Genomic DNA, 23660 nt, shown 5'->3' on the forward strand with positions numbered 1-23660 from the left:
CTCCCGCGTAGCAAGGGGCGTGCAGCACAAAGATGCACATGGCCTCAGCAGCTGCAGCAGGCAGGGAACTTTCCTGAGGGTTCCAGAGGGCCAGATCCAGAGGCTTGGTGGGCTGGACCTGACCTGTAGGCCACATTTTGCCCACCCCTATCCTAAATGTAGAGATACCATATAGTAACCACACCCACATTATCACTAAGGGGATTGTGGCAGTTAAGCACTTTCTTTTGTCAGACTGCGGACTGACCAGAAGCCAGCTCCAGGCAAATCCGTCTCAGGTGCCTGTGTATTGCACAGCAATTTTACAAAGCAGAGACAGTACCTGTGCCTGCCTAATGAAACTGTAGTCATGGCCAAACAGCTCTTTCCCAAGAGGAAAGCTGAGGGCTGAAATAGGAGAAGGAACAAATAGTACTAGTCTGCAGCTGGGTATGTCATCACTGCAGAACTAACTCTTAGGTTAGTTGCTTGGGCCTTGCCTCTAAGAATTCTTCACCCCAAACTGAACCAGTCACCTGAATTTAGTGGTGCTTTTAACACAAGCAAGCTGGCTTGGCTGGAGCTGGAGGCTAAAGTCTGAGTGATACTTTCAGTTGGGTCAAGAGCTGTTCACACTGCAGTGAGCACACTCACTATTCCTCAAGTGCCTTCCCACGATTCTCCCAAATGTTCAAAGGACAGAGAAGTTCCACCACAAGTCACTTGGAAAAAATCGTAGAGTACCTCACCTTACTGCAGAACCATTGGCTATGCCACCACAAGTCTGAACAGCATACAGTGCAGAGCGCAGTAGAAGGGAGTACACAGTAAGTTAGGGAGGGTCTTGCCATGTGGCAACTTACACTGGTGTTAGGCCTTATCACATGAGTTCACTCTGAAGTGAAGATATACCCTGAAGAGCTAACATAGACAATAATGAAACCCCCACTTCTCGGTAGCAGCAAAATGTCCCTTAGCTGAGATTCCTGCAAAAGGAAATTGCCTGCATGCGGTTATTGCCACTTCTGTTTTAGGCAAACAGAACTTGTGTACATTTGTAAATACATAAATTATCCTGGAACATAACCATGACTTTGTGTTATTCATTTCCCTTGTAACAGGAGGGAAAGAGCTACCATGCCTGGAAATTTGCTACTGCACCTCAAAGGAGCAACAGCATAACTCAGTTTTCAGAAGAAAATGAAGTTTCTGTACCTATTTAGTACCCAGACCTCTTTTATACAAAACCATCAGTTCTCTTCTGCATCACAGTAAATCTCGTCATACAACCACAGTTGGGAACACACTGTACGTACCATTTTTTCGAAATTTACTAGATTGTCAGTGAATGTCTTGTTCCCCTCATGAGTAAACGTCATGTCTGCATAGAAATGAAAGCAACAATCTTATAACTGATTGAATCATGACATACAAAACAGCATTGTATCTCTTCAGTTACAACAGTCATACCATTTAATTATTAAAAACACACACACTTCTTTTGTTAGAGTGCAACTGAAAGATTTCTGACTAAAGATAGTACAACTTGAGTCTGACGTTCAGATTCACTGAAAACTCCTTCCCCTTTCTCCATGTCATGGTATTTTCATGGAAAAGAAGATTGCACCTTCCACTGAGATTTATTTTTACTTTCTCTTACTGCCTTTCCTTCTCCAAATATTTGGCAACTACCTTTCACATGAATAAGACTGGTAGATTTTCTAGATTACCTTTTATAAGTAAGGGCATGAAGGGAATTATAGGAGGGTCCAGTTTAGCTACAATAAGCCTGTAGGCCCTGTGGTTTCTTGATGGATCCTTTAAAAAAGGAGAGATCAGATAATTATTAGCACCAACCAAGAAGCAAAGACTGTATAGCTTCATTTAAAGCCATGGCATTTATTAAATGCAATTACTTTGTCTTGAGGCTTTAACAAGAGCAGCTTCAAAACAGGTTTCCTATTAAATGGCAAGATATGTGTGGTTACAAAACACTTCTTTTTATAGAAACCTCACATTTTTCCCCCTCTAATGGATTTGCAGACACCAGGATGAAAAAAAAAATCTATGTTAGAAAATATGTACAATGGGAAAATATGTTACAAAGCTTTTTTGAGTTTTCCCTGATTGATCTCAAGCGGCACAAATGTTCTGTCTGAGTAGATTCCTAACAGTATAATTTATTAGTCATACATGCTTGTTTTAACACTATTAAAATGGGATCATAAACTTCTTAAATTCAAACAAGGCCATATAAACTGTTCAGAATTGAAGAATACAAATCAGTTACTGAGAAACAGAATCAGTACTTATTGTGCACAGAATAAAAGAATCTATTGCCATTTACCATTAAGCTTTCAAACTCTGCATAGATCTTCTTGAACTTGCTTGGAAGTTTCTGTTAATAAAATAAAAACAGAAGACCGTGTTAAATACAATCTGCATCAAGTATAATCATTTTACTGTATGTTTCTTGTAAACACCCCGAAACCAGGAAAAAAAACTGTTCTTTTTGGAACAATGTGGTAATTTAAAACACAGCACATCTCCTAGCAACCAGATTATAAATAGAGATGGGATTGAGCCACAAAACCTGGATCCTGATTTGAATCCAAACCTGAAGTTACCCAGTTTGAAGTGTTCACATTCAGACACTGAATTGCCCATTACAGTGACATATTGCAGCCAAGTAATTCACCTTCAGATCTGGATCTATAGTGCAACTAAAAGTTTAATTCAGTTCAAATTCAGACCCATCCTTAATGACAGCCTGTTTGAACCAAAGCAATTTACAAAAAACACCTTGGGTAGTATTATTTCAGATGGATCATTTACATAAATTACCATATGTCTTATGCCACATTCATAAGTCAGTCAAACCACATCTGGGCATTTCCAGGAGATACTGTTATTGCAAACATATCATCAACTATTACACAAATTGTTGATATACTTGGCATACAAGGGTCAGTGTTCATTTGTTTGCGCTTAAGTTAATTAATAACTCCTCAGTTTATACTAGACACTGAAAATGAACTGTTGTTAGTGTCATCACAGTGAATAAAGAATAAGGAGGAACATTATGAAATAGTTACTTACTATCTAACATTATACTGGAAATGTTGAGAAAATTTACTGGAAGTATATAACTGGTATGTAAACAAGATAGCTTCAAAGATCTAAGTAACTTTCACATGTCAAATTAAAACACATCAACTTTCTGATTTGCACTACAAATCCGAATACCGTTTTCATCAAATCACAGGACACCATATAACAGGCATCATAAGCATAAAGAAATGCTGCCTTAAAGTCAATTCTGCACTATATTATTTCCTATATTTAACAAACATAATATAACAAGACAGAATACCACTGCAAGGCCTCATTTGTAATGATGCACAGGAACCACTGTGTGCTATTTTCCATGTGCATACAAATTAAGTATTTGTGAACGAAGTGGTCGTATGCACCTGCAAATACGTGATTTGTGCATGTGACTGACATACCTGCACATGAACATTGGTTAAAAATGAGATTATAAACATGTATTTTTAATGCTGTTCACAATATATATCCTGGATCAAAATGGTGGAGATACTCTTAGGGCAGGTCTACACTATAGGGGAAGGTCGTATTAAGGTATGTAATTCCAGCTATGTTAATTAGACAGCTAGGGTTGATGTACCTTAATTTGGGCTTCTGTGCTGTCTCCACTAAGGGAGGTCAATGGGAGCTTGTACTCCAGTTGACTTCCCATACTTCTTTTGCGGGGGTGGGAGTAACACCATCAACAGGGGTGCCCTGTAAATTCAATTTAGCTTATCTTCACTAAACACATTAAATCAAACTCTGGAAGATCAACCACAACAGGGTTGATCTTCCCTGTAATGAAGATATACCCTTCATTATATCTTGATAAACCTCACTGCTATGCTAGTCAAAACAGTATGAAAACCTTTATCTGAATACATTATCATAGAATCACAGAACAATAGAGCTGGAAGAGACCTAAGAAGCCATCAAGTCCAACCCCCTGCCCAAGGCAGGACGAAATCCCATAAGATCAGCCCAGCCAGGGCTCTGTTGAGACGAATCTTAAACACCTCCAGGGATGGAGACCCCACTACTTCCCTAGGTAGACCATTCCAATGCTTCACCACCCTCCTAGTGAAAAAGTTTTTCCTAATGTTTAACCTGGACCTTCCCAACTGCAACTTGAGACCATTGCTCCGTGTTCCGCCATCTGCGACCACTGTGAACAGCCTCTCTCCAAGTTCTTTGCAACCTCCCTTCAGTAAGTTGAAGGCTGTTATCAAATCCCCCCTCAGTCTTCTCTTCTGCAGACTAAACATACCTAATTCCCTCAACCTCTCTTCATAGGTCATATGCTCCAGCCCCCTAATTATATTGGTCGCCCTCCGCTGGACCCTCTCCAGCGTATCCACATCCTTCCTATAATTGGGGGCCCAGAACGGGACACAGTACTCCAGATGCGGCCTCACCAAAGCCGAATAATGAGGAATAAACACTTCTCTGGATCTACTGGCAATGCTCGTCTTGATGCAACCTAATATGCCATTAGCCTTCTTGGCTACAATGGTACACTTTTGACTCATGTCCAGCTTTTTGTCCACTACAACTCCCAGGTCCTTTTCTGCAGAACTACTACTAAGACAGTCGGACCCCAGTCTGTAACAATGCTTGGGATTCTTCCAGGCCAAGTGCAGGACTCTACACTTTTCCTTATTGAACCTCATCAGATTTCTTGTGGCCCAGTCTTCCAATCTGTCTATGTCACTCTGGACCCTATTCGTACCCTCCAGCTTATCTACCTCTCCCCCTAGCTTAGTGTCATCCACAAACTTGCTGAAGGTGCAATCCAACCCCTCATCCAGGTCATTGATAAATATGTTGAACAGAACAGGACCCAGAACCGAACCTTGGGGCACTCCACTAGAAACCATCCGCCATCCTGACATTGAGCTGTTGATCACTACCCGCTGGGCCTGACCTTCTAGCCAGCTTTCTATCCATCTTACTGTCTATGTATCCAATCCACATTCCTTTAATGTGCTGACAAGAACACTGTGGGAGACTGTATCAAAAGTTTTGCTAAAGTCAAGATAAATCACATCCATTGATTTTCCCCTATCCACAGAGCCAGTTATCTCATCGTAGAAACTAATCAGATTGGTCAGGCATGACTTGCCCTTCATGAATCCATGCTGACTATTCCTGATCACTTTCCCCTCCTCCAAGTGCTTCAAAATGACTTCCTTGAGGAGCTCCTCCATGATTTTTCCAGGGACTGATGTAAGACTGACCGGCCTGTAGTTCCCTGGATCATCCTTCTTCCCTTTTTTAAAGATTAGCATTACATTTGCCTTTTTCCAATCATCTGGGATCTGTCCTGATCCCCACGATTTTTCAAAGATAATGGCCAAGGGCTTGTCAATGACATAGGCCAACCCCCTCAGAACTCTCGGATGAATTAGGTCTGGGCCCATGGATTTATGTAGGTTTACCTTTTTGGATAGCTCCTAACCTGTTCCTTCCCCACCAAAGGCTGTCCATCTTCATCCCACAGTGCATTACTTATCCCATTACTCTGGGAGCTGTCCTCATCCGTGAAGACAGAGGCAAAGAAAGCATTGAGTACTTCACCTTTCCCTACATCATCTGTCATTGGGTTACCTCCCTCAGCCAGTAGGGGCCCCACGCCCTCTCTGATCACGTTCTTCTTGCTAACATGCCTGTAGAAACTTTTCTTGTTATCCTTCACATTCCTCGCAAGTCGCAATTCCAGTTGCGCTTTTGCCTTCCTTTTAACTGCCCTTCAGTCTTGAGCTATACATTTATATCCCTCCCTAGACATCTATCCAAGTTTCCACTTTTTGTAAGCTTCCTTTTTGTGCCTAAGTTTTCCAAGTATTTCCCCAGTAAGCCAGTCTGGTCTCCTACCATATTTACGTCTCTTGCTGCACATCAGGATGGTTTCTTCCTGCCCCTTCAATAGGGCTTCCTTAAAATACTGCCGGTTTTCCTGGCCTCCTTTTTCCTTCATGGTAGCATCCCAGGGGATTCTGCCCATCAGGTTCCTGAAGGAGTCAAAGTCTGCTTTTCTGAAGTCCAAGGTGTGTAATTTACTGCTCTCTCCTTCCTTTGGTCAGGATCCTGAAGTCTACCATCTCATGATCACTGCTTCCCAGGTTGTCACCCACCTCTACCTTCCCTATTAGTTCCTCCCTGTTTGTAAGCAGTAGATAGAGCTGAGCATGACCTCTGGTCAGGTCCTTCAGCACTTGTACCAAGAAGCAATCCCCAACTTTCTCCAGAAACTTCCTGGACTGTTTGTGTACTGCCGTATTGGTCTCCCAACAGATGTCAGGGTAATTAAAGTCCCCCATGATAAGGAGAGCCCACAATCAGGAAACTTCTCTCATTGTCCAAAAAAGCCTCATCTACCTCATCATCCTGATTTGGCGGCCTGTAGCAGACACCAGCCACCACATCTCCAGTGTTGCCTACACCACTAAGCTTGACCCATAGATTCTCAACAGGGTTTTCTCCCTCTATGTACTGGAGTTCCAAGCAATCATAGTGCTCTCTTACATACAGCAAAACTCCTCCTCCTTTTCTCCTTTGCCTGTTCTTTCTGAACAGTTTATACCCTTTCATGACAGCGCTCCAGTCATGCAAGTCATCCCACCAAGTCTCTGTTACCCCAATCAAGTCATAGTTCTTGGATTGGGCCAGGGCTTCTAATTCTTCCTGCTTCTTACCCAGGCTTCTGGCATTGGTGTACAAACACCTTAGATAACCAGTCGATGTCCCTGCCCTCTCTACTCAAACCAGGGGTCCACTTTTGTTGTACATTCCTTTTTGCATTTCCTCCCAGCCTCCAAGTTCCTTTCTCCCCTTAGGGTTTTCATCACCATCCCCCAGCGAACCTAGTTTAAAGCCTTCCTCACTAAGTTTGCAAGTCTACTTGCAAAAATGCTCTTTCCTGTCTTGGTTAGGTGGACCCCATCTCTTCCCAATAATCCTTGTGCCCGGAACAGTGTCCCATGATCGAAGAATCCAAAGCCCTCTCTCTGACACCACCTGTGTAACCATGCATTTACTTCCTCAATTCGACAATCCCTACCTAGGCCTTTCCCTTCAACAGAAAGGATGGACGAGAACACCACTTGCGCTCCAAATTCTTTGACCCTTCTTCCCAGCTCCACATAATCCGCAGTAACCCACTCAAGGTCATTCTTGGCCGTATCATTAGTTCACACATGCAGAAGTACGAAGGGGTAGTATTCTGAAGGCTTGAGCAGTTTTGTAAGGCTCTCAGTCACATCCGGAATTCGAGCTCCTGGTAAACAGCACACCTCACAAGATTCCAGGTCCAGTCGGCAGATGGATGGTTCAGTTCCTGTTAGGAGGGAGTCCCCAACCACCACCACCTGTCTTTTTCTTATGGGGGTGGTGGTCATTGAACCCCCACCCCTAGGACTACATATCCCATGTCTTGCAGTAGAAGCAGTTCCCTTCCAATTTGTTCCCTGTGAGGCTCCTTCCATAGCATACACCACCGCAGAACGAGTAGAGAGAGCCTGAACGTGATTACTTACCTCTATGTTGATGGGGGACTCATGTACCGGCATTCTTTTCCTTCTAGAAGTTACATGCTGCCAGTTCTCTTCTTCATCCCTTACCGCCCTCCCTGGTTTTTCCGCCTGTCATGCTTGCGAGATTAAACGCTCCCTTCTCTCAAGGAAATCTTCATCCTGCCTGATTGAGCGTAGGGTAGACACTTGAGCCTCCAGTCCTCTAATTTTTTCTTCTAAAATACAGACCAGCTTGCACTTAGTGCAGACGAAATCTCTTCTTTCCTCGGGGAGGAAGAGAAACATGGCACATCCCGAGCAGGTAACAACAGCAGACCTGTCACTATCCATGCCTGCCATCCCGTTTGCTTGGACTCTGCTTTATAAAGCCCTGAACTGCCTCAAAGTCCCTCCCCTTACTGAGCCTCAGCCAATCAGCAGAGGTTTCTAGATATCAAACTTATTTAGAAGCGAACAGTTTCCAGCTGCCAGTCCCAGTCCGCCCTCCATGGGGCGGGGTGGGGGAGCAGGCAGGAGAGAAGAAAAAAAAACACACACCCACACACCACAGAGCAGAAAAAACACCACAGCCACAGCCAGAAAGACCCAAACACAACACACACTCCAGACAGCCTCTTACTTAAGAGTCCTGGATTTGCTTCTCCTTTACCTCTCTAAACTCCCTGTTCGCAAGCTCACCTGTTTGCTGGGACACTGCTTTATAAAGCCCTGAACTGCCTCAAAGTCCCTCCCCTTACTGAGGCTCAGCCAATCAGCAGAGGCTTCTAGATATCAAACTTATTTAGAAGCCAACAGTTTCCAGCTCCCAGTCCCAGTCCGCCCTCCTTAGAGGGGAGGGGCAGTTATCTTGTCCCCCATTCAGCTCAATCCCCCATATCTGTTGTAAATTCTAGTTTGTTGTACAGACCAACAAATTAAATTCCACCTCTTGTCTGCTTAGAACTCCTGTCTTCTTTTAAACTCCCAACAATCCCTCATAGTAGCTAGAAATCGGGGGCAGTTATTTAGAAAGTAGACTTCATCACGCCTTCAGTGTTAATGGTGAGAAGGTTCATGCTGGTATTTAGAAAAAGGAGTGTAGACTTCGAAGGATGCAATTATGGGGGTGTATATTTAGATTTTTGTCTGAAGTCTTTTTGTACAATGCTACTGTCTGGTATACCTCAAATCCCCATTTTCAGGCTGGGTTTTAGAAGCGTGTTAAATGCAATAGGTCATATTTTGGTTTCAACTACACAAGTAACGTATCACAAACTTCAAGCAACCAGGCCAAACATTTTCACAAAATATCCAAAAACATCTGAAACATGTGCAAACATTTTCTATTTTCAGCTCGCACATTAATATTTCTATAAAAATGGAAATCTTAATGAAAATGGTTTGCTAAAAATTTTGTGAAAAATTCCTTCAGAAGTTTTGGAGCCGGCTAGGCCACTTGTGGGAGGGCAAGAAGGGACCCCAGATGCTAGAAGGTCACCTGCAGAAGGGAACTGCAGTGGGAAAAGGAACAGCCCCCTGCCAGCAGCTCCTCCCACACAGCTGTACCACCGCCAGTGCTCAGCTCTGCAGGACTTCGGCGTGGTACCAGAACAGCCGTGCCAGTAGAGCTGTTGGCATTGGGCTTCGGGGGAGCCCCACATCCTGCTCCTTTCACCACCATGGTTCCCAGGAGAGCTCGGTGGTTCAGTGCTGAATGGCAGGAACCACAACTGCTTCGTTGCTTCCCAGGAACTGCAATGGCAAGAGGAGCTCAAGGTGGGAACACAACACCCAGGAGTGCAGCTGTGCCAGTACCACCCCAGCCCTGCTGCCACCTCTATCCGGCACAGGGGCTGTAAAAGACCAGAAGACACAGCTGTGTGGAAGGGCTAGCGGTGGTACTGCCATGTGGGAGGAGCTGCTGGCATTGGGTCACCTGGTGGCCACATGTTCTTCTCCTTTTGCTGCTGAAGTGCCAGGGAGCTTGGTGGTTCCCAAGTCTCAGGCACAGCAGGAGACGGAAAGAGCTTCCCTCTCTTCCCAGTAATGTGGGATGGGGGTGGATTAACTTGAGGGGTCATGTACCCCTCTTTAGCTGGTGCCCTCCTTCCTGTCTCTCCCATTAGTTGCCTTTTTCTTCACCTCCCTTTTAAAAAAAAAAACACCAAGATCAAGCACAGCAGCTCTGCATTGTGCTACACAAATGCTCATTAATGGTGTGGGATGTCTCCAAGCTTTTAGCCTAGTAACCTCTCCTCTCAGGAGCTGAATCACTGGCTTGAAGAATGGCATGCCTCCCTCTCAATCTTAATTCTAGAAGTAACATGGATGGGTGGACATAGCTGCTTCCTAAAAGCAGAAATCGCAAGCAAAGGTCTAGGAACTGGATTATAGCTCTCACTTACCTCCCATGTCAGTGAAAGGCGGCTCACAGCAACATTACTTAATCCCATGATGATAGCGAAAAAGGAATTCAGATTTTTGTACTCCTTACAGCTGAAAGACAAGACGGTCAGACTTCTAATGTTATGCATCTATCGGAGGAGAAGTAACACTAAGGTCTTAGAGTGGGATAAAAGCCTTTGTCCTGAGTTTGATTACATTCTGGCAAAACCTCACCAGTGGGCTTGGAACACAACATTTTGCAACCCTCCCCCCTACCCCCAAGTTTTGTTTAAACCTCAGAGATAATGAGAAGCTCGGTAAATGAAGGATAATTGTATCTATACTGACTAATTTCATCTGGAATCTTCTCTCCCCTCATTTCTGGAATGGCCACCTGTTTTCCTCTCACCTGATGCCATCTTTGACCAATCTGTGGCCTTTTAACTTCCTTGTCTCCCACAAGTGTGCTATGAGACATTTCCTGAAACCAGACCAAGTGAAGGCCCAAGGAATGCTAAAAGCAGTGGGAGAGGCATGATTTGCACTCCCACTGCTGTTGTATTTGATGGCTGTCAGGTTGTTTATACCCAACAACGGGGTGGGCAATACTTTGCACAGAGGGGCCACTCCACAAATTTTGGTACTGGTCATGGGCTAGCTCTGGGCCCCTTGGAAGGGCAGGGGAGGGTAGGGGGGAGTAGGCAGAAGGGATGGGGTTAGAGGCTACAGAAAGAGAGACAAGGAGTGTGAGTGTGAAAGAGACACACTGGGTGTGAGAGACACTTTAGCTGTGTCTACACGTGCACGCTACTTCGAAGTAGCGGCACTAACTTCGAAATAGCACCCGTCACGGCTACACGCGTCGGGCACTATTTCGAAGTTAACTTCGACGTTAGGCGGCGAGACGTCGAAGTCACTAACCTCATGAGGGGATCGGAATAGCGCCCTACTTCGACGTTCAACGTTGAAGTAGGGACCGTGTAGACGATCCGCGTCCCGCAACGTCGAAATTGCCGGGTCCTCCATGGCGGCCATCAGCTGGGGGGTTGAGAGATGCTCTCTCTCCAGCCCCTGCGGGGCTCTATGGTCACCGTGGGCAGCAGCCCTTAGCCCAGGGCTTCTGGCTGCTTCTGCGGCAGCTGGGGATCCATGCTGCAGGCACAGGGTCTGCAACCAGTTGTCAGCTCTGTGTATCTTGTGTTGTTTAGTGCAACTGTGTGTGGGAGGGGCCCTTTAAGGGAGCGGCTTGCTGTTGAGTCCGCCCTGTGACCCTGTCTGCAGCTGTGCCTGGCACCCTTATTTCGATGTGTGCTACTTTGGCGTGTAGACGTACCCTCGCAGCACCTATTTCGATGTGGTGCCGCGCAACGTCGAAGTTGAACATCGACGTTGCCAGCCCTGGAGGACGTGTAGACGTTATTCATCAAAATAGCCTATTTCGATGTTGGCTTCACGTGTAGACATAGCCTTTGTGACACACATTGAGTGTGTGCTGCAGTGTACATATGACAATGTGTATGTGGCACAGACTGGCTATGTGTGACAGTGACACAGTGTATGTGCACTGGCTGCTGCTGGATAAGTTTCTGAACAAAGCCACCCTCTGTCTCTTTAAGGGGAAATCTGTCCTGCTCTGTTGTCTCCTCGCTCCCCTGCTCTGCACTGCTGAGTCAGTCACCATCCATGCTTCAGGCTAGAGCAGCTCTGCTGTGTGTCTCTCTCTCCGCAATCCCTGCTGTGCAGAGATGGGGTACGGGGCAGGGAAATACCCCGACTTTAGCGCTATCCTCTGCCCTCTCCACTTCTGCACAGCTAGCAGGAGAATTGTAGGAACAGAACAACATGGGCGAGGGGCAGCTGGACACATGCTGCTGGCTGTAAGTACGCATCCTCTGCTACTCAGCTGGGCAGGCAGGAGAAAAATGCTTGGTGGGACATATCTAGCCCCAGGCCTGATTTTGCCCACCCTGCCCTAGAAGAATCTTAATCCTGATTCAATGGGCCTGGGGTCTGCCAGACACCCAGAGATGGCTGTGTTTCAGTGACCCCTGCATGCGTGGTCTGTAACCAACTCTTTGGGACCTTTCAATTAAGTAAGTGCAAGTTGCCATCTTCCTCATTATAAAGACCCTTTACAATATACCCATTGCTGAAGACCCTAAATACTAGGTATGCTATCCGTCCTGGCCTCCAATACAAGAGTGCTCCTTCATTAATGCTAAGGAGAGACTGAAGGATGTAAGGGGGTAGATAGAATTGCTGGGCCCCTGGGCAAGGTGGGCAGGAGGGCAGCTCTGTGCTCCCAGATAGGGCAGGGTTCAGTCAGAAGGAGTGAGGTTGTGGCAGCCAGCCCTCAGCACCGCCCAGACCACACTGCCTGCCCCCTCTGCCCTCGTGCAGGGCTTCAACAGCAATGTAATAGTCCCAGGACACTGGCCCCCCCACCTAATGCCACAACAGCAGCAGGTAGCATGGCCCTCTTTGAATCATCAGACCTCCAAGCAAGTGCCCCTCCCCACCACCACCTGGCCCGGATGTAACTACATTTCACAGTAAACACTTTCGTATCAGGCATTCTATCATCCAGAACTCTCAATTAACCAATATTTTAACTGTAAGTAAATTTTAGTTACGTTTTCCGTAAGTACAGTACAGTGAAAGCAAATAAAATAAACAGGGCAAATACAATATGGCTATACGTGCACTAGCCTCTCCCTTTTGGAAGAGGCACGGTAACGAGCAAGTTGGGAATATGCAAATAAAGTGCTTCCAGGAATATGCAATGCCTCATTAGCATATTAGTGGCCACATGTGATTCGAAAGTGCTGCTCTCAAATCGCGTGCTGCCCGTTTAGACGGGGCCTTTCGAAAGGACCCCTCCTGGACTTAGAAAGTCCCTTCTTCCTATTTGGTTTTAGGAAGAAGGGGCTTTCAAAGTCCAGGGGGGTCATTATGCTAATGAAGTGTTGCATATTCATAGAAGCGCCTCACAAGCATCTTCCCAACTCACTCATTACCATGCCCCTTCCAAAAGGAAGGGGCTAGTGTAGACGTAGCCGATAAGTTTCCAGTGTACCATACTACTGTTGCTGGTAACTAAAAACCTCTACATACACTTGTTTGTTTCTTAATATCTAATCTTGTTCTTTAGTGTCATGCACTGCAAGGCATACCTCTCTACTATCTAGAATATTTGAATATCCGGCAACTTCCCGGTCCCAGGGCTGCTAGATATGAAAGAGTTTACCATATAGTGTATCTGATGTACTACATGGTTGCAAGAGATTTGCTGTATTTGTCAATGTAACTGCGCAACACAGAAATCTTTAGGCCTATGCGTCTTTTGCAATTTGACTTGCAAAGGATGGGTGGTAAGATACTAAAGACACTATAAAAGTTAGAGATTCAAACTGTGATTCTCAAATGCAGTTCTCCATTTCAGCGCTATCTACAGAATTTCAATCCTAAAAATTTTATCCTCTCTCAGATATCTCATCTTGCATGGCTCGTCTTCACCTTCAGCTCAGTGTGGCTAAGACTGAGCTCAAAACCTCTTTTTCCAAAAATATCTCTGCTCTTTGTACTGTGTTCTCAGGTTTTCTTGTTAACAACTTTATCACACTCCTACCCTCCAAATGCTGCTGCCAAAAATTATTTTCTTTTGATAATGGTAGCATGTCTTCTTATCTGTTTTTATTTGTTCTGGGACACATCATGCATAAACCTGATATTCTTCCGACAAAAATATTAAAATATTAGGGTTCAGGTCTAATATCTAGGCTTATATAAGTAAGCTGCCACTTGCAATTTACAACTATTTTTTGCCTGAAATATGGGAATTTTTCCATATACCTTTTTTCAAAGAAGTACAACCACCCCCTTAAGACCAGTATAGATTTGTGATCCTTTTATAAAGCTCTGTATTAACAGTTCAGTGTGCACAAGTGATTCAACAATGGAACTAATGCCTAACATTCATAAAATAAATTTTTTGTTCGAATGGGTAAATATAACTTTAAAAAGATGATGCATAATGTTACAAAGAACAGTCATTCTGTGTGTTCTGACAGTATTATATAAAGCGACAGGTAGGATTTTCCAAAGCACTTAAGTAAATTAGGACCCAAAGACATATAATCCCGCAAACGGATCATATTAGGAAGATCTTCTAGCATGTGCCTGCATGTGCGTGTGCACGCGCGCGCACACACACACACACACACACACACTTTTAAAATCACTGACTTTCAATGGGGATTTTTGATATTCCTACCTGGGGCCTATTTTGCAGGTGTGTATGGAGAGAGACTTTTAATGACTTTCTGTATGAATCAAGATCAGGGAGAAGATGCATAGAAAAGTGAGTGAATATCTTTTGGGTATATTCACAAAAGGTTTTTTTCAATAGTGTGTATTTAGGGACAATATGGAGAAAAAGAGTGTGTCTGTGTGCGTTCACGTAGCTACGTGGAAGCACTGAAAGACACCAGTGGGGATAGGAGTATTGGAGGGGTAGCTGTGTTAGTCTGGATCTGTAACAGCAACGAAGGGTCCTGTGGCACCTTATAGACTAACAGAAAAGTTTTGAGCATGAGCTTTCGTGGGCAAAGACTCACTTCATCAGATGCTGGTCATCGAAATCTGCAGGGCCAGGTATAAATAAGCCAGAGCAAGGGTGGGGATAACAAGGTTAGCTCAGTCAGGAAGGATGAGGCTTACTACCAGCAGTTGATCTGGAGGTGTGAACACCAAGGGAGGGGAAGCTGCTTTTGTATTTAGCCAGCCATTCGCAGTCTTGTTTAATCCTGAGCTGAGGGTGTCGAATTTGCAGATGAATTGTATCTCAGCAATTTCTCTTTGGAGTCTGGTCTTGAAATTTCTTTGCTGTAGGATAGCTACTTTTAAGTCTGCTACTGTGTGGCCCAGGAGATTGAAGTGCTCTCCTATGGGTTTTTGTATGTTGCCATTTCTGATATCTGATTTGTGTGCATTTATTCTTTTGCGTAGAGACTGTCCAGTTTGTCCGATGTATATAGCAGAGGGGCATTGCTGGCACATGATGGCATAAATTATATTGGTAGATGTGCAGCTGAATGAGCCCACGATGGTGTGGCTGATCTGGTTAGGTCCTGTAATGGTGTTGCTGGTGTAGCTATGTGGGCAGAGCTGGCAATGAGGTTTGTTGCATGGATGGGTCCCTGAGTTAGAGTGACTGTGGTGCGGTGTATAGTCAGTGGGGATACAGTTAGGTTCTTCATTTCAAAGACTCAGAACTTGTGATCCTGGTGAGCTGGACACCTTTACCCAGCAGGTATCAGGGACAACTAATGCACAGGAAGCCAAAAGTATGCCAGGCTCAGCACAGAGTCCGCCTCTGGTTATGCAACTTCCCCGCTGGGTGTGAGCACCACTAAGGGTGTGGTTTGGAGCACAAGCAACATGCGGATTGGAACAGTGGCGATCCCTTGGTCACAGTATGGAAACGAGGTGCTCAGTCAGCAGCTAATATCTGTGACTATTAGCATGGCAGGGAGGCTGCAGCGCCACACCAGTTCACGGCCAGAGTCTCAGGAAGATTTTCAGTACTCTACTGAACTGTCTGTGCTCCTTCCTCTTCTCCCACGAATGATTTTATTCTCAGCTGATTACTGATTTATCAAGGTTCTTCAAGTGCAAATTGGGACAGGGATACTCCTTCAAAGGCCTGGGCCCACCTTTTTTAAACCAACGCCTTGGCTCTTTTCTTTTCCAAATTCATGGTACATTATTTTTATTATGTTTTGTAGCACCTGTTACCATGGCAGTAATTTATATGTAAGAAAGAGCCCCATCATTCTTAAAGTTCTTTTGCAGCGACTGAAAATAAATCTGCCAGCTCAGTTTTTATTTAGGAAAATCTTGTGCTTCAGAACTCCCTGCCTTTAGGAGACACAGAGATCTCAGTAGAGCAGGTCACGTTTAGACATTTATTTTTAGAACTGGATTCAGACCAGAAACATGGAAATAAACATCTCATCAAGCTGATCTAAATAGCATAAGTCAACTCTGTGACACTGGAAAATCTAATGGGTCCGGGGAACTTCGTGATTGATTATACTCCTTAGTTTTTCTTAAGGTGAAGTTCAACCATTATTTTGAAGTTAATTGGTTTTAAAGGTTTATGAACTTTATCTTCATATCTTAAATTACTTACATGTATGCATTTTCCCATTTCATACTACTGATTTGAGGACTAAACCTTAATCGTTTGTGTGTATGTATCCTACTGCCCTCTACTGGACAGAATACGTCAGACATGCTTTCTGTTTTAAAACTTAGAAAGTGGCTGTTTTTAAAACAACAGGAAGTCCTGTTGCACCTTATAGACTAACAGATATTTTGGAGCATAAACTTTCGTGGACAAAGACCCGCTTTGTCAGATGCATGAGTCATCTGACATGCATCTGACGAAGTGGGTCTTTGTTCACGAATGCTTATGTTCCAAAATATCTTAGTCTATCAGGTGCCACAGGACTTCTTGTTGTATTTGAAGATGCAGACTAACACAACTACCTCTCTGATGGCTGTTTTTAGCAACTACAGGTTTATTTACCTTACCATCAGTCTGATACTGTAAGATGCTGAGTGCACCTGACAAGATGATGGGTGTCTTAAACTTCCACAACCTTTAGCAAATGTTGGGAATATTCAGCAATCTACAGCAGCAGCATTGGGCATGTGTATGGTTTGTATGTGGGCATGGGTTTGGGATGTGGAAAATTATGGTTTCTGGTGCAGAATTCACAGTTTATTTTATGGTTATTTTATGGTAATCTTTTCCTCCCCTACTCCTTCATGACACTTTTAAAAATGGGGGTAGGAGGCTTGTATTAGAAATCATAAAAAGTGTTTTTTCGTGTTTTATTTATGAATTACTTATTTGTATGGTAATAATACCCAAACGGCCCAGTCAAGTTCTGTATCTGTCATCTAAGGCAATGTACAAACACATAGAAAGACACGGTTCCTGCCTTGAGGAAAGGAGAATGTAATCTGAGGGCACATCTATACTTGCCAGGAGAGCAACACGGTCAGGATCGAACTTCCAGAGTTCAGTTTTGTGTGCCTAGTGAGGATGTGCAATATTGAACTATCAGTGCTTGATGGTCGACCCCTGTACTCCTCATTACCCCGAAGAGTAAGGAAGGTCAATGGGAGAGTTTCTCCCATCAACCTCCCAGAGTGAGGATGGCCAGATAAATCAATCCTAGCTTAGTTGAGTCCAGCTACGCATTTGTTGTAGCTGGAATTGCGCATCTAAGACTGACTTTCACATCTAGCGTAGACCTGCCCTTTAGACAATAAGCAATTGGTAGGTGTAACAAACAATGACAAGGAATGGTAGGAGGGCAGAAGAGGGTAACAATGTTAGGAACTCTGTTTACATAGGATGCTTGTGGACCTGCTCCCACTGAAGTCAACAGAAAGTGCTTACAAAATTTGGGGGTAGGTTCAAACCCTAAGCGAACAAATCGGCTTCCAAATACTTTTAAATTTATTTAAATCACAAGATAGTAACAAACATGTAAGACACCAGCAATCCCCATTAGCCAGACACTTAGCCAGAACACTTTGCTTGAACGTAAGCTTACATTGAACAGAGGTGTAGCCAGGTTAGTCTGTAACTTCACAATAACAAGCCATCCTGTGGCACTTTCGAGACTAAGGCCAGGTCTACACTAGACCTGAAAGTCAATTTCAGATATGCAAATCTAGCTCCGGCAATTGCAGTGGGGAGGGTGTGTTCACATGAGAATAACTTGCAATTTTCCAGCAAAAGCTGCAAATGTTTAGTTTTTATGAATGAATCACCCAAATGTACCACTCAGCTGGAGTATTACACAATGTTACAAAAAGATTTACTAGTGTAGATTTGTTGTTTCTCCATGTGTGCTGCTGGTATCTGAAAAAATACTACAAAGTGAAGCTAACAGGAACCTCTCTACACATCCACCCTGCTCCTCTCCTGCTCTACACTCCCTCTGCTTGGGGGACGTTGACCCCCAAAAGAATTTGAAGGACAAAAGCGGGTAAGTTCCAGTGAACTCAATGGACTACTCATGTGGATGCACAATTACGCCCTAAGAGTGCAGGGACTAAGGGCTAGTAGAGGAAATGAACAGAAAAGGGCAGGACAAACAGGGAACACTTACATTAACAGGGATGGACAAGATTAACTGGGCTATTTCAGCTCTGTTCAAATCTCTGTACAAATGACAACTAACAAATATATTAAAAAGGGCATGTATTTCAGCATCTTTCTGTACAGACTAGTGTATACTCACTGGGCTGCTATCTTAATGAATTTCTTTAACAGCTGAACACGCTTGCTGAGTTGGGAGCAAAGACAAACCTCCGTGACCACCCAGAACTGGATTTCATTAAATCGTCTCAAAAACAAGTCCAAATTTGCTGTGGTCTTTTTAAAATTGTGCCTTCCAAATGTGTGGTAAATCAGCTCCAGCTAGGAGAGAAAAAACAGGGTTGGTTTCTAAATGTCTGGGTTTTTGGAGGAAGGGGGGGTGGAGAAGACTGAGGAGAACTCACTATTAGGTTTCTAAATTATTCAAGCTTGAAACTTGCTGTGCAATAAATATGCATATGGTACAGCTGACAAGGATTCAGCTTGCACTGCAAGTTTGACAGCCACTAAGGCACATTAAACACAAATACAGACTATGCAGTAGTAGTTTAATACCCTGAATGAGACATATCAAGTAATTTGATATACAGTCTGCTCTTAGGAGATGTTTCTTTTATATACTTTGTATCTTTGCTGTGGCTGGAACAGTATTTAATCATTTCAAGGCTTCCAACTGTTAAGTTTCTACAAGATAAACTCAGAGAACATCTGGCAAACACTATTCGTATCTACAGTCCATAGTTCAATATTTAATAATAAATACTATCATGCTATTTTGATTCCTCATACCTCATGCACACAGTTGAACAGCTCCCAGTCATAAATTGTCATCTGGTAAGCTAAGTCTTTGGAGCTCATGAGTTCAAAAGTTCCTACAGTTCCCGTTGATGGGCCTTCTTGTTCTGGTAACGGTGTCTGTGAATAAGAATAATAATACAAGAATATTTCAAAATACTAAATTGAACCATCAGTGCTTAATCATCTCCTGTTTTTTCCCCATTTCGCCAATTTTTGAAGGGGTTTCAATAATGTAGCTGGAGTCTGCTTTCGACTGCTGGTAGCAATAAAGCCTCTATTATCAATTCCCATGTGTATGTCCATCAGGAACCAAACCATAGCACACAAGCCAAATTTATTTGCCTTTAATAGATTTTAAGTATGTGAATTATCTCCCTTGTTAGAATTTAGAAAGTTGTCACAAGTGCGTCATCTAATAAGTGTATCTCATGCTTTCTTTCTCAGTTTACAGTGCATATATTCCAGCCCTCAGACCTTTATCTGATATTTGGGGTGCACCCCGTATGTTCATGTGAATTATTAAAGTATTAATTTTAAGTGGATTTTTATATCACCTAATAAAAGATGCAAACTAAAGTTTGTACAAAAATAATCCTTTATCCAAATGGATTCAAAATGGGGACTGAGATGATTCCATGTTTGGTGTCATCTACTGTATATACTAGGCCCAAGAGAGCCTAACTCATGCATGCAAAAATTATTCAGTTGCCAACAAATATGCCTGTTGCTAATTCACATGCAGCACGTAAACGCATCCTCGAACCTCCTAAATAGTGCTTCATGTGAAACCACATTTTAAATGATCAGAGAGGTAGCCATGTTAGCCTGTAGCTTCGAGAACAACAAGAAGTCTTGTGGCACCTTGTAGACTAACAGATATTTTGGAGCATAGGCTTTCATGGGCAAAGACCCGCTTCATCAGATGCATCGGGGGAGGGTTTCAGAGGGGTATTTAAAAAGTGGGATCCCAGTAAGAGGGAGGGCCGAGCTGACAAGGTCTATTCAGCAAGGTGGAAATGGCCCAGTATCAACAGTACTTATCAAAAGAGGAAAAAACAAGTCAGATCAGACATGGGGATGTGAGCCTTTGTCAGAGTCTAATTGACTTCCAGGAGAGGGCAGTATAGTTCACCTACAATTTGCTGTCCAAATTCCCCCATATTGTCTTTAATTTTTGATGAACATAATCCGATAGACTGCAGATTCTGATTAAAAAGTGTACTGTCAATAGAACAGGCCCCCTCCTGAGTCCAACCCAAATTAGATCTGTAAGATCAGACCCCATATTTCCAAATAAAAATGTTAAGAATACCACATTATTCTACATTTATAAAAGAAAATCATGGCTGCAAAATGTTAAAAATAGATAGCGATCTCTGTACCAACACGCCAGCAGACCCCTATCTCAGAATGAGTAGTAAGGCAACATCTACACTACGACATAAATTCAAATTTATTAAAGTTGATTTTGTAAGATTAGGTTTTATAAATTCAGATTTGTATATCCTCACCTCTCAACAAAGTCAACTTATTGCTGCCACACTCAATCACCAAACATTGACTGTTGCAGCAGTGCATTGTGGAACCTATCCCACAGTTCCCTCAGCCCCATAGCATTCTGGGTATCTTCTCTGGTGCAGCAGGGGAAAAAAATGCCCCACAAGTGGTTGTAGGAATGTGATGACATCCTCTCACATTGCACTGCCCTCTTTCTCCTCCCATGGAAAGCAAACAGCCATTTTTCAAGAAGGAAAGAGGAAAAGTAGGGCATCAACAAAGATCACCAAATTAACGGAAATCTCCTTCTTTTATAACTGAAATATCAAAGATTTTATAAAAAGCAGCAGGTGTTTGTGTCTTCTTAACTTTGTCTTCTTCTTAACTTCTTAACTTAACCTTCATCCACTTTTCCCTCTTGTGAGGGGCCCATTTGATAAGGAATTTGCCAAAGCTTGAAGAAAGAGAAGGACAGAAAATGTTAAGAAAAAGATTTCTGGCTTCCAACTACACTATACAGAGTTGTCCAACACAGGAGATGGGGCTCACCAAATTTCAACAAGCAGTGTTGCTCAGGCAGGGGGAGGGAACGCAGCCCTGATTGACAGTTAGAGGACCAGCCCCCCTACTTCTAATCTGGGAGTGATATGGGGGGATCAGTGAATGAAGGTCCAGTTGGAACAGTCCCTTTAGTGTTACTCAGGTGGGGGGGGCAAGCCCCCAAAAATCTTAGCCACCTGGGGAGACTTCCCCCCAGCAGCATCAAGCCCCTGAAAATCTTTGCCACATTTGGAGCCCTCACCGCACGCAAGCTAGGATATGGTGCTGACTGGCAGCATGGCCCACACTGAAGAGCAGGCAGGTCCTTCGGGCCTGCCACATCATGTGGTTGGGCGTGGGAAAGACCCTGACTGGCTGGCACCTGTGGGGAAGGAAGGGAGGCCCCCTGCACAAATGTTAGTGCAGAAAAGAAGTTTATCAGCCTCTCCTACAAGCATGACCCCCCTGACAGCATAGCTGCCATGTGGTGCAGTTGGCCAGGGGCTGGCACCAGTCCTGAAAAACAAATCCAAGTGCTCAGCTTGCAGAGGCAGGCTGTGTCTACACTCGCTCCCTACTTTGAAGGGAGCATGGTAAGGAGGGTGTTGGGAGAATATTATGCATATGCAGCACTTCATTAAACTAATTCTCCCCTGCGGCAACTTCAAAGTGTTAAACTTTGAAGTGCCAACGCCCATGTAGCCGCGGCTCACCCACTGGTAGTTCGAAGTGCCCGGGCTACAAAATTTTGAGGAGTAAAGGGACTTTGAAGTAGCCACTTCAGAGTACCAGAGGGTTAGCTGCAGCTACACGCGAGCTGGCACTTTGAAGTTTAACACTTCAAAGTTGCCATGGGGCAGAATTAGCTTAATGAAGTGTTGCATATGCAGCGCAGCACTTCATTAATAATCTCCCAACACCTTACCACGTTCCCTTCAAAGCAGGGAGCTAGTGTAGACAAGCCTGTACAGGCAGAACCATGAACTCCAAGAGGGAGCTATTTTTTAATGGGTAGATGCATCCACCATACTGATAGCAAAGAAAGAAGTTTCTCAGCCTCTCATACAAGCATGACCCCACAGCCACAGGCTTCCTCATACCAAATTTGCAGTCTTCCCGTTACCTAATTCCTGTGCACCTGGAGATCAGTGGAGATGGACACAGCCAGCGTGGAGGACTAATAAAGTCTATTAATAGACATGGTGTTTCCACACTAGCCTTAATTCGAACTTTTAAATTTGAACTTGATGCTACATCAAATAGCTTTCCACGGTGTTGTAATACCAACCTTAGTGCTGCCTAAAATTGACCTAATAGTGTTTGCAGTGAAGACGGTGACGTTGTAAAATCAAGCTAACTGCCTTAAATTTGACTTTATCATGTAGAGTGGACACAGCCAAAGCTTGTTCGTGCTAGAGTTGCTAGTTTTTGTTCTTTAAGACAAACTTGCATCATGAACAACATGACACAATCACACAAAAATGATCAAAAATCGTTTGGAATAAACTACTGGCATTATGGCCCAACAACCCTAGCTTTTTATTTTTACCTTCAGGAAAGAATGATTTTGCACAAAGTGAAATAGATTTTTTGTTTCTATGCAAAGTCTGTCAACACATTTACCCTGTTACCATTACAAGCTGCTGGCCCACAATAAATTTTCTAGTGCTGAAAAAGAAACATTTAGACTTAGTTAGAAACACAAGGGTTAGGTCTACACCAGTGTTTCTCAACGCATAGCATGTATACCTTTGGGGGTACACAAGAGAAGTCCAGAAGGTACACACACTGGAGCTGTATGTGGCTCTTTGAGCAATAAAATGCTCGGGCCCACGAGAGCGCTGTGTGGTGCTCTGCACACATGTCCCTCCCGAGCACTTGGAGGGAGAAGCACATGGCAGCGGCCTTGGTGGTGGTGGCAGCAGCGGCTCCAGTGAGTCGCCGACATAGGATTACAGGGCAGTGAGTGTGTGTGTGTGTGTGTGTATTACACGGCGGGGGGGGGGTGTGCGCCTGGCTCTGGAGGAGTGGGGATTGGGTTAAAGTGGGGGGTGGGGAGGGCTGGGGCTGCCTGGCTCTGGAGGAGGGGAGAGGGACTGGGTTAAAGTGGGGAGCTGGCAGTGGTCGGCTCCGGTGGTGAAGCATTGGAATGCTTTACCAAGAGAGCTGGTGGAATCTCTATCCTGACAGGTTTTTAAGTCCCGTCTTGACAAAGTCCTGGATGGGATGATTTAGTTGGGGCTGATCCTGCTGTAGGCCAGGGGCTGGACTAGATGAGCTCCTAAGGTCCCTTCCAGCCCTAGGATTTTATGGTTCCATGATTACGCTTGTTATGTGAAGTAAGTGAAAAAATTACTACTTGTAAAATTTTGGTTTAGTTTTTATAATTAAAACTGAAAGGGTTTTAACTGGACAGATTCCTTGTGAACAGAAAGACTAAAACGGCAGATTTGGAAGAAGGCAGTACAGAGGAAACTATAACAGGAACACTGATTTAATTGTGACCCCCAGCAGTTTGAAACCTAGGTTTGGACATTTGATTTTAGCCAAGCAAGCTCAAATTTCACATTAAATTAGTTATAATTTTTCTTGTAATTTCCCTGATCACTGTTCATTTATGTTTGCACAGAAATATATACATATGTATGAATAAAAAACTGGATGTATTTCATGTGCAT

At 43.9% G+C, this 23660-nt stretch overlaps 1 protein-coding gene and 1 long non-coding RNA gene across 9 annotated transcripts in view; one reads left to right on the forward strand and one right to left on the reverse strand.

The window, feature by feature from the left end:
* The window catches only part of LOC142016630 (uncharacterized), a 119629-nt gene that overhangs the window by 34317 nt on the left and 61652 nt on the right, over window positions 1-23660 (forward strand). For 3 of the 4 annotated variants that reach the window (XR_012646334.1, XR_012646333.1, XR_012646336.1), the window contains exon 3: window positions 1101-1287. This is a non-coding gene — a long non-coding RNA (uncharacterized LOC142016630). Of the gene's footprint in view, window positions 1-1100; window positions 1288-14256; window positions 14294-23660 lie in introns of those variants that run through there. The other variant, XR_012646337.1, reaches the window with a different exon arrangement.
* Window positions 1-23660, reverse strand: part of RAPGEF4 (Rap guanine nucleotide exchange factor 4) — a 402358-nt gene that overhangs the window by 14575 nt on the left and 364123 nt on the right. For 4 of the 5 annotated variants that reach the window (XM_075000657.1, XM_075000658.1, XM_075000656.1 and 1 more), the window contains 6 exons: window positions 18937-19062; window positions 18290-18468; window positions 9986-10076; window positions 2327-2377; window positions 1710-1797; window positions 1296-1360 (listed from right to left, as the gene is read on the reverse strand). In XM_075000657.1, the coding sequence (XP_074856758.1) occupies window positions 1296-1360; window positions 1710-1797; window positions 2327-2377; window positions 9986-10076; window positions 18290-18468; window positions 18937-19062 (600 nt within the window). Of the gene's footprint in view, window positions 1-1295; window positions 1361-1709; window positions 1798-2326; window positions 2378-7649; window positions 7765-9985; window positions 10077-18289; window positions 18469-18936; window positions 19063-23660 lie in introns of those variants that run through there. The other variant, XM_075000659.1, reaches the window with a different exon arrangement.

The sequence above is a fragment of the Carettochelys insculpta genome, chromosome 8 (assembly GCF_033958435.1).
Source record: "Carettochelys insculpta isolate YL-2023 chromosome 8, ASM3395843v1, whole genome shotgun sequence".
Taxonomy (NCBI): domain Eukaryota; kingdom Metazoa; phylum Chordata; order Testudines; family Carettochelyidae; genus Carettochelys; species Carettochelys insculpta.